The 14,947-nt window shown below is 42.8% G+C and overlaps 2 protein-coding genes across 5 annotated transcripts in view; both read left to right on the top strand.

Annotated features, from left to right (window-relative positions):
- The window catches only part of pxna (paxillin a), a 57,881-nt gene extending 49,913 nt beyond the window's left edge, over nt 1-7,968 (top strand). For all 4 annotated transcript variants that reach the window (XM_063210831.1, XM_063210830.1, XM_063210835.1 and 1 more), the window contains 3 exons: nt 327-408; nt 1,640-1,788; nt 2,841-7,968. In XM_063210831.1, coding sequence (XP_063066901.1) covers nt 327-408; nt 1,640-1,788; nt 2,841-3,107 — 498 coding nt within the window. In that variant the 3' untranslated portion in view covers nt 3,108-7,968. The remainder of the gene's footprint in view (nt 1-326; nt 409-1,639; nt 1,789-2,840) is intronic.
- A 4,543-nt stretch (nt 7,969-12,511) lies between these two features.
- On the top strand, nt 12,512-14,675 carry LOC134457788 (ubiquitin carboxyl-terminal hydrolase 37-like). Its single transcript, XM_063209760.1, has 6 exons — nt 12,512-12,578; nt 12,843-12,877; nt 13,014-13,130; nt 13,640-13,768; nt 14,019-14,133; nt 14,523-14,675. The coding sequence occupies exons 1-6, from the start codon at nt 12,528-12,530 to the stop codon at nt 14,673-14,675; spliced, it is 600 nt and encodes a 199-aa protein (XP_063065830.1). The 5' UTR covers nt 12,512-12,527.
- Nucleotides 14,676-14,947: the final 272 nt, after the last annotated feature.

The following is a 14,947-nucleotide window of genomic DNA, read 5'->3' as shown; positions in this document are numbered from 1 at the left end:
AGCAGCCTGTCGTTTGCAAAGACCCAGTGTTAGAGTGGCATTGGAAATTCAGTGAGAGTGTGTCTGTTTGTCTGTCTTGAAAGTGCTGGATTATGTAAATCAATTGTATCACTCACAAGCAGAACTCTTTTTTACGGCTTAAATCCACCGGGATCTGTGGGGATTAGGTGCATTTTGAGAGGGGTGTGTGCGTGTGCGTGTGCGTGTGTGTGTGTGTGTATGTACGTGCACACATACACACTCCTTGTAGATAAGCATGTGAAGTGTGTGTAGCGTAGTGTGTGTTGTCTTACCGCTCCTCTGTCTTGTCTGTTGTCCCTCTGCAGAAAGTAGTGACGGCCTTGGACAGGACATGGCATCCTGAGCATTTCTTCTGTGCACAGTGTGGAGCATTCTTCGGGCCAGAGGGTGAGTGACACGCGCACACACACACACACACACACACACACACACACACACACACGCACACACACATGCACACTCGACGCACGCGCAAGCACACTCGACACACAGGCATGTGCATGCGCACACTACTCAAACATTCAATCTCTCTCTCTCTCTCTCTCTCTCTCTCTCTCTCTCTCTCTCTCTCTCTCTCTCTCTCTCTCTCTCTCTCTCTCTCTCTCTCTCGCTCTCTCTCAAACACACACATACATGTACATTGAAGCAGCAGACCACCTGCAGTCATCTCCTAATGACATCATCCCACTGTCATGGTATTTCTTTTCATCCTCCTCCACATTAATCGCATTCCCCATCTCTCTCTCTCTCTCTCTCCAAGTCTACTTCTCTCTTTCCCCCTTTCTCTCTATCGCTCCTCTTGCCTTCCATCTCTTCCTCACTGTCCCCTCTTTCCTCCTGTATCTACAACATTCTCTCTTGGTCTTCCTTGCTGTATGTGTGTGCAAGAGTTGAGAAAGAGCTCTGCCTGGATTTTCCAGATTCACTATCTCTTGCCAGCGCTTCTCAGCCTTCCTCTCATTATTTCTCCTGTTTTCCTCTCTAAATACTTCCTTGCTCTCTCACAAATGCAGATTTCCCTTGTAAATACTTCCTTACTCTTTGTCACAGATTCAGATTTCTTCTCTCTAGCGTTCTTGTCTCCCAACATGTGCAATCCACACAATTACAGCAGCTTCTTCCCATACACCCCATGCCAGCACTACTAACCACCCGTAAAGACATCCACCCCCCTCTTAATTATTCCCATTTATGAAGCTGGCTTCATGCAGAGCCTGTGCTCACTATGAGGATTGGGTTGCTTGTGGTGAGAGGGTGTTTGACATGTTGCGTGCATACTGAGCTCTCTCGCTCACTCTCTCTCTCTCTCTCTCTCTCTCTCTCTCTCTCTCTCTCTCTCTCTCTCTCTCCCTCCCTCCCTCTCTCTCTCTCTCTCTCTCTCTCTCTCTCTCTCTCTCTCTCTCTCTCTCTCTCTCTCTCTCTCTCCTCTCAAATTGAAATGGTGCTTTATTAGCAGGACTGTTCAGACAAAGTGTTGCCACAGCATTGCATGCAAATACAAATGACAAAAAAAAAGTATGAATACTGTCACTTTACAGAAGATCTCGCTCTTGCGCTCTCTCTCTCTCTCTCTGTCTCTCTCTCATTTGTTTGTGTGTGTCGTTGGCGCCATCTGCAGGCTTCCACGAGAAGGACGGGAAGGCGTACTGTCGGAAGGACTACTTTGACATGTTTGCGCCAAAGTGCGGAGGGTGTGCCCGAGCCATCCTGGAGAACTACATCTCAGCCCTCAACAGCCTCTGGCACCCCGAGTGCTTCGTCTGCAGGGTCAGTGTCTGTGAATCTTAAATTATTCATAACTTGTGAAGGCTTTTAACTGGGATTTTGTGGCCTTTCATTTGGAAGTAGCAGATGTTCGTGTGTCTTTGTCTGTGTGTGAGTTTCTGTGATTTGTATCCAGTATGTTAGGCTGTATGTTTTTAATATGCAACGAGTGACTGGATATGCAAATTACAAAAAAAATCTGCTTGCAGTATAAACTGTGTTAATATTAATATAATAAAATGTTGTGTCTGCACCGACTGCATAACACACCAAAGGGTTAGCATTGCAAACGACAGATTGCAGAAATGCTCGTCGCCTGAGGGTGTAATCTATTTTAAAGCTTGGGTAATGCTATGACAAATACTCGCAACACTACAAAAACCATATGTGCTTTTCTTAAAATGACAAGACTAGCATCTGACTTCTTTGCTCCTCCCCTGCATATGTGTTTGGGCAAACGAGTTCGCCTTTTGATCTGAGGGTTGCAGGTTCAGTTCCCACCCTAACTATGGCTGACGGGCTGAAGGCACCTTAACCCCATATTTCTGCAGGGACTGTGACCAATGTCCTGTACCTAAATAGCCTTAAGAAGGTTTTGGTAAAGGCATCAGCAAAGTGTAATGGAGTGCTTCTCTGACTTTTTTCAGTGAGGACCACTTTATCTCGATTTATTTTTCCAGGGACCACCTGGCTGTCAACTGAACTGATTGGCTAGCTCACATTCTGTCTCAATTAAACTACAAGCTGGTCGTAGTGAAGGAAGAAGAGTAAATATGCTTAGACTTACAATAATTTTACAAATCCAGCTTATCTTTGAAATGCTGACCACATTTATAGAAATCTCATCACGAACCATCAGAGGTCCTTAGATCAAACTTTTAGACCCACTGATGTAATGTAATGTGTGTGCGTGTAACTCCCCCATAACATTGTGTGTCTGTGTGTGTGTGTGTGTGTGTGTGTGTGTGTGTGTGTGTGTGTGTGTGTGTGTGTGTGTGTGTGTGTGTGTGTGTGTGTGTGTCTGTGTGTGTGTGTGTGTGTTGTGTCTACAACAGGAGTGCTTCACGCCGTTCATCAACGGCAGCTTCTTCGAGCACGAGGGCCAGCCGTACTGCGAGGCCCACTACCACGAGCGGCGCGGCTCGCTCTGCTCCGGCTGCCAGAAGCCCATCACGGGCCGCTGCATCACCGCCATGGGCAAGAAGTTCCACCCGGAGCACTTTGTCTGCGCCTTCTGCCTCAAGCAGCTCAACAAGGGCACCTTCAAGGAGCAGAACGACAAGCCCTACTGCCACAGCTGCTTCATCAAGCTCTTCAGCTAAGCGGCTGAAGGCAGGCTAGCAGGCTGGTGGTGTGGGTGTGGGTGTGGGTGTGTACGCTGAAAAGGGTGTTTTCTATGATGCCCTGACTAATATGTGTGTGTGTGTGTATGTGTGTGTGTGTGTGTGTGTGTGTGTGTGTTTTGAATGTGGGCCTGTCTGTGTGTGAATGGGAGGATTTGTAGGAGTGAGACCTTTGTGTGCTTTCTGGAGAGGGGAGGGGGGCATTGTTTTCAAGGTTAGTCCCGTTGCATAAGGGTTTCTTTTGTGTGTGTGTGAGAGGAAGATGTGTGATCGGGAGATGGGAGCTGGGCCGTACTGTGCGTGCATGACTGCGTGCTTTGTGTGTCTGTGTGCATGCACATGTGTATGTGTGTGTGCGTGTCCATGGGTGTTTGTGATGAGGTTACAACGCCTGTAGTGGCAGAAAGTTTTCAAACAGATATGGATATATATTAGTGAGCCCAAAGAGATTGTGTGTGTTTTTTTAATCATTTGATTTTGAATTTAGAGGTGGTCAGAGGGCAACATCAGCCCTTATCCCAAAAGCTCAAGTGGCAGACTTGGTCCGAAATGAGAGATCATGTCCCAGATTTGAATTTCACAGACCACCAGCAGACCTTTCCAGGTCGAGTGACTGAATGAAGACTACTGGGCTTGACTGATATGACTAATGTCGATAGCACGTCACCTTGAGGTGGACTGTATGCAAAACCCTCTCACTGACAACTAGCAGTGTTGGACAAATCAAACCAGATCTATTTTTGTACTTGTGAGAAGATGATTTGCGTACATGTGCTCTCACACACAGATGTTACAAGCTCTCACAAATATACAGTACACACACACACACACGCATACACACACACACACACACACACACACACACACACACACACACACACACACACACACACACACACACACACACACACACACACACACACACACACACACACACACACACACACACACACATTTGCGCACACATACACACACTGAAAGAGGGGAGGTAACATTTCATGTGCACAGTCCACTTGTTTCCTCCTTGTACTTCTGTCTCTCTTCCTCTCTTTCACGCTCAATCTCTCCATCTCTCTTTCTAACTCGTTCTCTCTTTCTCCGTTTCTCCTGGTCTGTTTTATGAAACCCGTCCCTGTTGTCTGTCTTTTCAGTTGTGCACTTTCTCGACACACTTCTCTTCCCTGCCCGTGCTCTCTCCTCTCTTCGATAAGTGTAAAGGTGCATTTCTCTACAGCTTGGTGTGGTTAACCTCACCAGGCACATATTTTTCTACACTTTTCCTATGGAAATTTTTTCATACGCAAAGAGAAGTTTAGCCTACTTACACAGACTTTATGATGTATTTCAAATCAATTAATCACGACTAAACGATTTTATAGAAGCAAGATTTTTTTTCTACAGCGTATCAAGTTACAATCATAGGGTAGATCACGCATCGACACTTAGAAATACAGACACACACACACACACACACACACACACACACACACACACACACACACACACGCACACAGGGACTACTGCTGTTATTATATATGAGAGCATGTGGCATGGAGTCCATTCAACACTCCGCTAGTGTTATTGACAATGCCCCAGTGTAAAGTGGAGAGTACGTACGGCTAATCCCGGGTGCCACAGCTGATCATGTTGTTGGTTTCATTTACACACGCCTACGATGGCATATGAGGAAATCATTAATGTGAACTTTTTTTCTTTTTTTTTCCCCTTTCTCTTTCAGATTTAATTTAATCTGTGTAAATGTAGATGTCTTATTCTAGGGGATGTGGGACTTTCAGATATAAGGGGGTGTAATGTTGCATGACGACACCCACTTCCCTCTCCCCTCCCCTCCCTTCCCCCCACTCTACAGGGCTCTGGAAGCCTCTCTATGACATGTGACCTCTGAACTTTAACTATGACCTTTTTGATTGCTTCTGCTACTTGCGTCTCTCTCTGTCTCTCTCCCAGCCTGGGTCTGGTTCTCACTATGTTCATGTCTTTTACGTTTCATTGATATACACCACACACATTTCATTTCGTTTTACTTCACTCAGAGAAAGCGGTCTGTTTGAGGTGTGCTGATTCTCAGGTGTTGGTTGTCAATTCAGACAGCCGTGACATCCTGTGATAGACCTGCTTCTATGGAGACATTGTTTGTAAAACTTTAATCTTCGGTCTTCTTTCATTTCCCCCTTTTCTGTCAGTCTCCTGCAGAACAGGTCACAATACTGGAGCAATTTTAAGTTTTGTTTTTCATTGATTTTATATATATGTATTATGACTTTGTTTTTATTTTGTCTTCTCATTTCAGCTACTGTATTTTTGTTGCTCAGTCTTGTGTTGGAAGTCTTAACTCAAGAGTGGGTGGAGACTTTATTTCTATGGGCAGCATTAAGTATGAAAAGTCTTACCTGTACAGTAGCCACTGTAATGGTGTTTTAATCTGTTTCATGAGTCAATAATAATAACTTTTAAATAATCAATTAGTTTTACTTCAGGGTGACGGTGCATTTTTTTTCCTTATTATTATTATTTTTCCTTTTGTGCACACTGACGGATGACTCACTGATACAGAAATAATGTTTGTGATTCAAACATAACCGTAGAGCCAAGACTGTGTGTCTGGATTCGCTGCCAATTAGCTTCGACACTCCACACCGCCACGCAGCTGCCATTCAGCGATAGAAATACTCTCAGATGATGAAGCAGGAGTCACACACACACATGCACGCACGCGTGCACACGCGCACACACACACACACACTCACATTCACACTCAAGACACTGTACACCCCGACTGGAACTCCGACAGTATGCCTATGCAAATACAATGCGTGTTTGGGTGAGATCACATGACATGAGATGAGGTAATATTGAAGATGAGTAACACCTCTACAGTATCTGCATCTATTTAAATCCACCATCGTGGTTGTATTTAGGATTAAATGTAGATGCATGTGAATGGACAGTTTAACAGGTTATTCTTATACACTTTTGAAAGATGACCTCGGTTGCACCTGTTCAGTTTAAGAGGTGGACATAAGCACTCTATCGGAAGGGCCTTAATATCTCATGCAAACGTACACGTATACAGACCACGCTCATTTGTGTGGGTTTCACATCAATGAGCCTCAAAACCACAGTCTGTGACTTATGATCCATGTGACCTTAGAACTGGATCGTTGGAGTTAGAATTGAGATCAGAGCCTTGAGGACTTCCAGTGTCCCCCTTTTAAAGTATCATTTTCTGTTTTTACGTTGTGTATTCTTTTATGTTTTTGTCCCGAATCTTTTGAAAACGAGAGATAATGTTGCATATTGGCAAGTACTATAAAACCTTGTGATCCCCATGGTTTTTTTTTCTAATTTTCACATGATAAGGCTCTCAACTTGGCTTTGTCATGCTAGGAAAGAGCTGTAACATCATTGTATTTATTCACTAAATATTGATTTGTTAAACAGTTTTAATGATGATATATTTAGTAATGTTGGCGTTTACACGTTGTTTTATTCTATTTTTCTGGAGATTTTAAAAAATAAATAAATAAATGAGAAGAATGCTTGTGCCAAAATGTCAATGCAATGTCTTCTACACTGTGTTGAGTTTGAGGGGCCGTCGCACTTTTGCGTTGTGAGCGGATTGGTTAGATCCATGATGATGTCACACGTGGAGCCTGGCTTCCCCAGTCAGTCATCCTATCCTCATAATAGTACATGTGCATTTTTCTTCTTTTCTAAACAAGTCACTGGACAGCTGTTCGGGTTTGTAAGGTATGTGTGTTGAATATTTAAGGGAGCCTCTCCATAGCGGAGAACGTATGGATACATGTTAGCCTCAGCAGAATGCTTACAGGTGAATATTTTACTCCTTTTATGCCAATAACGTTTAGAGCAATGTTGCCAGGCAAACATATACTAACAGATGGATAAAGTTCTGATTGGAAGAAACGTAGCTGCTAATAGTATTACTATTTAGGTTCTCCTCTTGAAGATGTGGGTGGGAAAGCTGAAAGAAATATTGCTTGGCAACATTGTTCAAAAAGTTGTGCATCATCTAATGCATCATACAGGCACATCATTACACTTGGAGGGCTGGACAGAGTTGTTCTCCCCAATACTATACTGAAACTTACAGACTTCACCCCCAATAGCATGTGCTTGTCAAGAACTTGCATATCTAAACCACCCTGGATTTTATATTGCATAATTGAAACCACATCAATTCTGGAGATTTCCAAGAAATCTCTGGAATTCCTGTACATTTCTGCTCATTGGTAGCTACAGGGAGGCAGTGAGGAAGATGTGGGCCAGTGGAGCCGTGCTTTCAGGAGGATTTCTGGAGAATTGAGAAAGGAAGTAGATAAGAGAGTGGCGAGGGAGTGAGAGAAATGGGCTGACCTATTCAGCTCTTCCCTTCCTCTGTAATCACGGGTTGATTATAGTATTGTACTGTCTTTGCCTGTCGCTGTCCATTGGTCTTTCTTTTTGGGTCCCTGCATTTCTTTTTCACGTCTGTCCATCTAGCAGATCGAGGAGATCCCTGCCTCTCAGTCTTTTCTCTTCATTGCTGTTAAATATTGTATTAATGCAGCTGAAGGGAACCAACCCCCCTTTTTTGCTTTCTTTCTTTCTCCTTTCTTTCTTTTTTAAAAAAAAGAAATCTGTCGGATCCTTACTCTTTCTGGTTTTGTTTCCCGATGCTAGCCTTGGTGTTTTCTGATAACTTGTGTACAAATCTTGATCAAGTTTTTCTGTACAGGGTTTGTGACCCTGGAGAGCTTATATGCATTTAAAATTTCATGTGATCAATGCCAATAAAGAAAATCTATTCTCTGGATAAGAGCACGCTATTGTTTATTCCCCAGCCAGTAAGATGACTACATATATTTTGTGAGCTGTTATGACTTCAAGGTCCATTAGTCATGGTACCAACACAAGTATCTTAGAAATATTATTCCATCAAGATTAAATTGTTAATGGTATTGCCTTTATTCTAATGGATATGCATTTAAAGAGTATTTTTCCAATGCCAATCAGGCAGGAAACTGGTCAGAAGGCAGTATTAAAAATCTGCATTTTTAGGAGAAACATTTAATTGTAGCATACTTTCACTGTGAAATAGGCAAAACACACACACACACACAATGTATAAAATACTGAATATATCAAGGCTCTAAATGAACTTTTTTCCTCTACCGCCTGGTAAATGTTAATATTACAAACCAAACACAGTAAGCTTTCTTTTCTACTAGCTAAACTGAAATTTCAATCAGTCCATTGTGTCCCCCTGGGAGAGATGCATTGTTTTTCAAAGTAGAGTTTAAAAAAAAAAACAACTAAAAACTACAAAAAATATAATATCGAAATGGCACCGAATAGGCCTAAACTGAAAGTTAATCTCAAATGGAATAAATAACTATGTGCAGTCTGGCCCTGTAAGCCTATTCGTTTACGCCAATCTCTATGATATTGGCCCAACATAAAGTGCTGTCCAGCCCAGTCTGCCGAAATGGTCAGGCACAAGGGAAAGGCTAAGGCCCTGAATCCCCATCTAGTTCTTCTAGGCTAAAGTTTCTCAACAGGGGCTTTAAAGACCTAGCCAGGCTGCGCCCTCCTAGTGACGCAACACCTTCGGCGGCGTTGCTTCTAGAACAAATCTCGATTGCAAGTCTATGATAATCAGGCAAGTAAAGACCCCCATAGGGCGTTAGGGAGTCCTAGGAGGTTTTGAGAGGGATACAGCTGAGAGGCGGCGGTGAGGGGGGTTTGGGTGGCAAACTTATGATGAGGTTTGAGAACCACTATTGTAGGCCATATCACCTTCCTCAGTTGCAAGTCACTCCATGGAGTTGTTCTTACCTGTGGGCTTCCTCAATCCCGAGACTCCCTAGAGGACCTAGTCCTGTCCTGACATGCTGATGGCCATCCACCACAATAAACTCAAGACCTTTGGTGTCAGGCCTCCATGTAGCTTTATGGAACCAACTAGCCCTTACCCAGAGTTCCTGTAGGGACTGTTTGTAAATACAGCGGTATAGAAAGTGACTATCAGCCTCTTCAAAAGCACAGCATCCCACCCCACACACACATATGATATGCCCAATTGTGGACTGCTGTCTCCTTAATGGTTACCAATACAACACTATCAGATTAACATTAGCATTGTGCATTTACAGTTGTCAGCCAGCTCTGTTGATCGACATGCCCCAGCTGGTAAGTCAGCACATAAGTAGGCTACTTGCCTGTGAGCCGAGAGCCCAAAAAGTGGGTTGTTGGTACCATTTTGGGGGCAAATTCTCACTATATTTTTTGAAAGCTATGCATCTCTGGAGTAATTTAATGTATGATAGCAAGCTGGATCTCATAGCTTTATGGTTTTACAGCCTCTTTAGTAGGCTAAATACACCATTTGAAGATACAATTTAAAATCGCCTAAATTAAAATGTCTCTTAAACCACTTCTGGCTGTTATACCAGCCTTCTGGAGTGGTTTAAATAGGCTATCATTATTAATTCAAATAGGCTAAATATTCTTATTCATAGTTCCACCATCAAAATTACCATTTTAATTAACATATGAAGAGTTCAGATGCAAAACCCCCTAACTCCATTTCTGAAGACCTGCTCTTTTATATTTTTAGAGAACCCCGTTGTTGGATTGGTTTACATTTATGTACTTGATAATACATCTAAATAGTTATATTATATAGATAAAATGAAAAAATATGCAATTTTGATAGCTTTGTATTAAATAAAAAATGAATTAAGATTATTTTCTGAAAAGGCACTTAGGGGGTTTTGCATCTGAACTCTTCATATTGACACTATGTGTGAACAGTGTACCCCAGAAATGAGTAGTTGCGCCCCTGTACTTAAAGCCATAACCAAGGCTTGTAGTGAAATGACGGTTCTGGTGAAACTCCACACCGTGCAGAAATCATTAGACTAAAAATGTCAACAGAAATACACACATTAAATAAATAAGCAGTAGGCCTATAGAAAAATGTCCATAGTGTCAGATTGTTCATAACTGTGCCGATCGAGGCGAGAGTTGGACGCATCGCTTTTCAAAGCAGACACCTGCGCGGTGTCTGAGGCTCCTGGGTGGATAGGCCTATAATAGAGCAAAGGCAAAATTCAACTTTGAGATATGTTCATAGAGTCTGCCATAGCCCTATATCCGGTCTACACACGATGCCCTCGACCGCGTTGCCGCTCACTTTGCTCCGACCGATATTGTACAATTTCCCCAAAACCTCACCAATAATTGCCTGTTGCACTATGTTGCTGGTAGACGTGATCGAATGGTTGGCTGTATTGTTAGGCCTTCAAGAGACGGGACACACACTAGTGCAATGCAGGTGCGGTCAATGCCCTTCGATTAGTGTTTCCATTATAGGCCTACAGTAGTCAATTTGATGCGCTGTCTCTACAGTAGGCCTAGGCTACGTGATTAGCCGGTGCGCAGTTTCGCGTGCGTGCCCATGGATTTGGTAAATGTGAGAAACTCAACGGACCACGGGACACGAAGTGATTTAAATTGATTTCCCCTTCCATCAAAACAATGTTGATGCCACTCGGACATAATATTTTAAATGTAAGCTGTTGAACAGTGTTGCCTACAAGGGATTTTAATGATGCAATGTGATGAACCGGGACGCCTCATTTCCCAGAGGTAGGCCTACTGGACGGCCAGGACAGATCCTAAAACCATGTCCAGGGAAAAACAGACGTTTCACCATAGAGGTCAATACGTCCACAAAGGTAAGACTGAAGACTGAAAATAAATGATCTATAATAGTTGTTGAAATCCCTCTACTCTGACAAATATCTATCATGAGTTGACGACTTGTTGAAGACATTCGCCTTCTTATTATGACGACATGTGGCAGACAGGCAAAGTCAAAGATTCTTTTAATTCGTAATGGAACGTCTCTGGCAAAGTCATCAGGGATAAGCATTATTACATCATCATGGTGAAGGCAGGCTATAAAAGCGCGCGCGAAAGCAGAATTTATTATTATTAATGAAGACAGTAGCCTATAGAAGCATAGTGCGTATCGAGCAAGTGAAATGTGGTGCTGTTCTTGCTTCGGGAAGGTATGTACTAATAGGCCATAAGGTGTGTGTATATGTATCCTATGTAGGCCTATAGGACTACAATTAATAAAGGAATAATTGTATTAGACTTATCAATGTCAATATGTATAATGCACTATGTTATATAGGCCTATATAACCTTACCCTAATATATATAGCTGTATTAGACTTATCAATGTGTATAATGTAGGCCTACAGTTATTACCATTATGTTATATAGGCCTATAGCCCATATATATATATATGGCTATAGGAAATACACTTTATAGCCCAGTGTGTGTGTGTGTGTGTGTGTGTGTGTGTGTGTGTGTGTGTGTGTGTGTGTGTGTGTGTGTGTGTGTGTGTGTGTGTGTGTGTGTGTGTGTGTGTGTAAGAAGGATTATAGGCCTATAGGTCTTTATAACATAATAACATAACATAGGCTATTACTTACCAATGGCAATGTGTATAATGCAATATAGCCTAAGGGTTATAGAGGCTTATATAACATAGGCCTACACATAGACATTGATAACTACAATGGCAAATACAATATCTATGACTATGATGTACATATGCACTATGTTGTAGGTCTATATAGCCATTATATTCGGCCTACACATTGTCATTGATAAGTAGGCTCATACAATTAGACTAGTTAATATAAAACATCAATATAATATTCATATGTGCAACTAAAATTAATATAATTGGTATTTAATCATACGCTAGGCCTATAGAATGCACACACACACACACACACACACACACACACACACACACACAGGTTATTTATGTGCAATATATAGGCTATTATGTATAGAAGTGTAACCACTTGTGAGAGAGGAGGCCGAGCAGGAGGGGGGCATCAAACCACCAGTGAAATAGTAGCTTTGTGTTTGTTATGTGTTGTAGCCCAAGTCATTGTGTAGACCTGTTTATTTTGACAATGCATCAAAATCTTTTATTTTCTGGATTAATTCCAGCGGAACAAAGCCCGCCCGGGGCCACCACAGACACTGCCACTACCCCCCACAAAGTATGTATATCACAGAAATGCAACTGAATGGATCATATTTAATAGACCATTGGATAAGTGAGACAATTTTTTAAACATGATCATAGATATGAAAATAGATATTAAAATGGATAGGTAAGGAGGGTGCCGGGTGTTGTGTGCTGAGCCACCCACATAATGTGGTAGTGTTATTTCTGTTGCAATCCAATCCCTGCTTGTCTTTCACCCAGGAGCCGTCCAGTCCTGAAAAGGATCTGGCGACGGTTCTGGAAGAAAAATGAGGGACCAGGACCAGAGGTCGTGATGGTGGAAATAGTCACCCCTGCACTCCCTGTCAAGGAGGACAACACAGAGGTGAAGGACGAGTTCCACTATCCCATTGTTATTGTGACAGAGCACAAAATGCACACAGTGAAATTCCTTGAGTTGATTATTGCTAAGCTAGGATGTTAAGGGTTTTTTAATGAAGGTTTTGTGAATTGAGCTGTTGGCAAGATGCTGATTAACTTTGATGGAAAAGTGCCACAGTCTAAACTTGTCCTAAATTGTTGACCTCAAGGCTAAAAGGTTGTATTGAGTTTTGAGAAGTTGTAAATGGCTTTCCATTTTTTGCTATAGCCGTTGAGAACATCCAGCCACGCCTCCAAGGACTGGTAGGTTCTGGTCTGAAGTACCATGCACACATTTGGACTTACAGTGATATATGATGCCCAAGACCAATTCCCGATTCCAAACTATTAGTCCACAGCCATGCAGTGTGACAAAACCTGACTTGTGCTTGTTTCATAGTGTTTCAACAGCGCCTCTGCTGAGGCAGGAGTCAAGAGGAGACCAGGCTCGCCGCACTGACACAGAGCTTGTGGCATGTTCACAGCAGCAACTCCAGCAGCTGGCGTCATGCAGGGGGTAGGTTTTACCCAAGCAACTATAGCATTCATTTCCCACAAATTATTACATTATATTACATTACTTATATATTAATTAGAAATTATAGCATGATTGCACTGGAAACCGTATGGTTATGGTTGCTGTTGTTACTGAAAACAAACAGTTATTACCATGAAATTACACTTAAATTACTTTGAAATGACCATGAAATTACCACCTTATTGGTAATCCGTAAAGTAAAGTGTTACAGATGCTTTTATCCAAAGCCACGTAGAAGTGAGGACATGATCAGTAGCGTATGCCCACGTATGTGGGTGACAGACATCACACTGAGCACTCAAAAATGTGCTAATCTAGCCACACAGTGATGGAACTCCTCAAATGCATTAGAAGAACTTTCACATTAACGATTGTAGTGACTTAAGAGAGTGGGAGAGTAGAAGAGTGTTGGACTTCTCACTGCTAAATGTAGTGCGTATGCCATCTTGTTCACCTGTGCCACTCTATGTTTGTTCTTCTCCCTGCAGGCTGCCTAATCTTGGCAACACGTGCTACATGAATTCCACCTTGCAGTGTTTGCTAAGTTTGCAGCCCTTCTGCCGCCAGCTGCTGGAGCAGGAGCAGCTGTGGAGTTCTGAGGCTCATCTCCTCCTCAGGTAGGAAAGGCCTTAGCTGTCTTTTCTTTTCCTCTTTTCATCCTCTCTCTCTCTCTCTCTCATACACACAAATCATGCTGTTCACTTTTCACTACTATTCATACGTGAATGCTGATGGACACTCTGCCCAGCTTCTTACTCTCATGTTCACGCCACAAACCATTTCAATCTTACCCATTTCATTTTTATTTTTTAACCCACTCCAATCACCTCCACTGACCACAGATGTGCATTGTCTCCCACAAAACAGGTCCTTCGTAGGACTGTCTTCAAGTCCTAACGCTTTGAAGAAGGTCACTCACCTTCGTGAGCTCAAGGCCCAGGTTGCCCTGTGCAACGGGCAATTTTACGGCGCCTCACAGAACGTAAGAACCTGCTGCACAAATATGAAGAGAACAGGTTAAACAATGTGGAGAGACCATGTGAAATGACTTGTGAACCACATGATCAAAAGACATGTGATAGAATGTAACCTACAATGCATGCCTCCACATCCACGCAAGATGCACCAGTAGATGTAGAACGAGAACATTAGAACCCATCTAGGTCCTAATGATGCATGTAGTATGAAGTACCTACTCTAGGTTAAGTGTTTGATGTTTGTCCTTGGGGGTGTTTAGTAAGGCCTTGTGTGTCTTTGTGAAGCCATGTGGAATAGAGCTCATGCTATATTACAGTTTGTGTCAGTATCACATGCTGTAGGCCCTACTGTAGGCCCAATACTCAACCTTGTGTGCTTCCATCCACTTGGCAGGACGCCCAGGAATTCCTGATGGCGCTCCTGCAGAACATGCAGGACGTTGGCCGGGACCTGGGCACTATCAGCCCGTACAGGTGCCCAGTGGCGTCAAAGGTCTCCTTTACCGTGTCCTATGAAAGGACATGCCAAAGGTCAGTGGGTTGCTGATGATGATGATGGATTGAAGGGTAGCCGTGGCCTAATGGTTAGGGAGCTGGACTTGAAATCAGATGGTTGTTGGATCAAATCTCAAACTTACCTCTCTCAAAAAAAGCCTTCATCCATGGCATTGTGTGTGTGTGTATGTAACAGCTGTGGAACGGGCACCTACAAACCGGAGCCAAGGGTCATGCTGACCCTGGACCTGATTCATACCACCATCCAGCAGTGCCTACAGGCTTATTTCAGTGTAAGTCTGACAAACACAGTCATTTACACAC

This window comes from Engraulis encrasicolus, chromosome 11, assembly GCF_034702125.1.
Source record: "Engraulis encrasicolus isolate BLACKSEA-1 chromosome 11, IST_EnEncr_1.0, whole genome shotgun sequence".
NCBI classification, from domain to species: domain Eukaryota; kingdom Metazoa; phylum Chordata; class Actinopteri; order Clupeiformes; family Engraulidae; genus Engraulis; species Engraulis encrasicolus.
This window is presented reverse-complemented; position numbering and strand designations above follow the sequence as displayed.

Coding starts and splice junctions, on each gene's coding strand:
- LOC134457788 (XM_063209760.1), top strand. CDS start 12,528: ATGGTGGAAATAGTCACCCCTGCACTCCCTGTCAAGGAGGACAACACA. Junction 12,579..12,842: donor TCAAGGAGGACAACACAGAG/GTGAAGGACGAG, acceptor TTTTTGCTATAG/CCGTTGAGAACATCCAGCCA. Junction 12,878..13,013: donor AGCCACGCCTCCAAGGACTG/GTAGGTTCTGGT, acceptor CTTGTTTCATAG/TGTTTCAACAGCGCCTCTGC.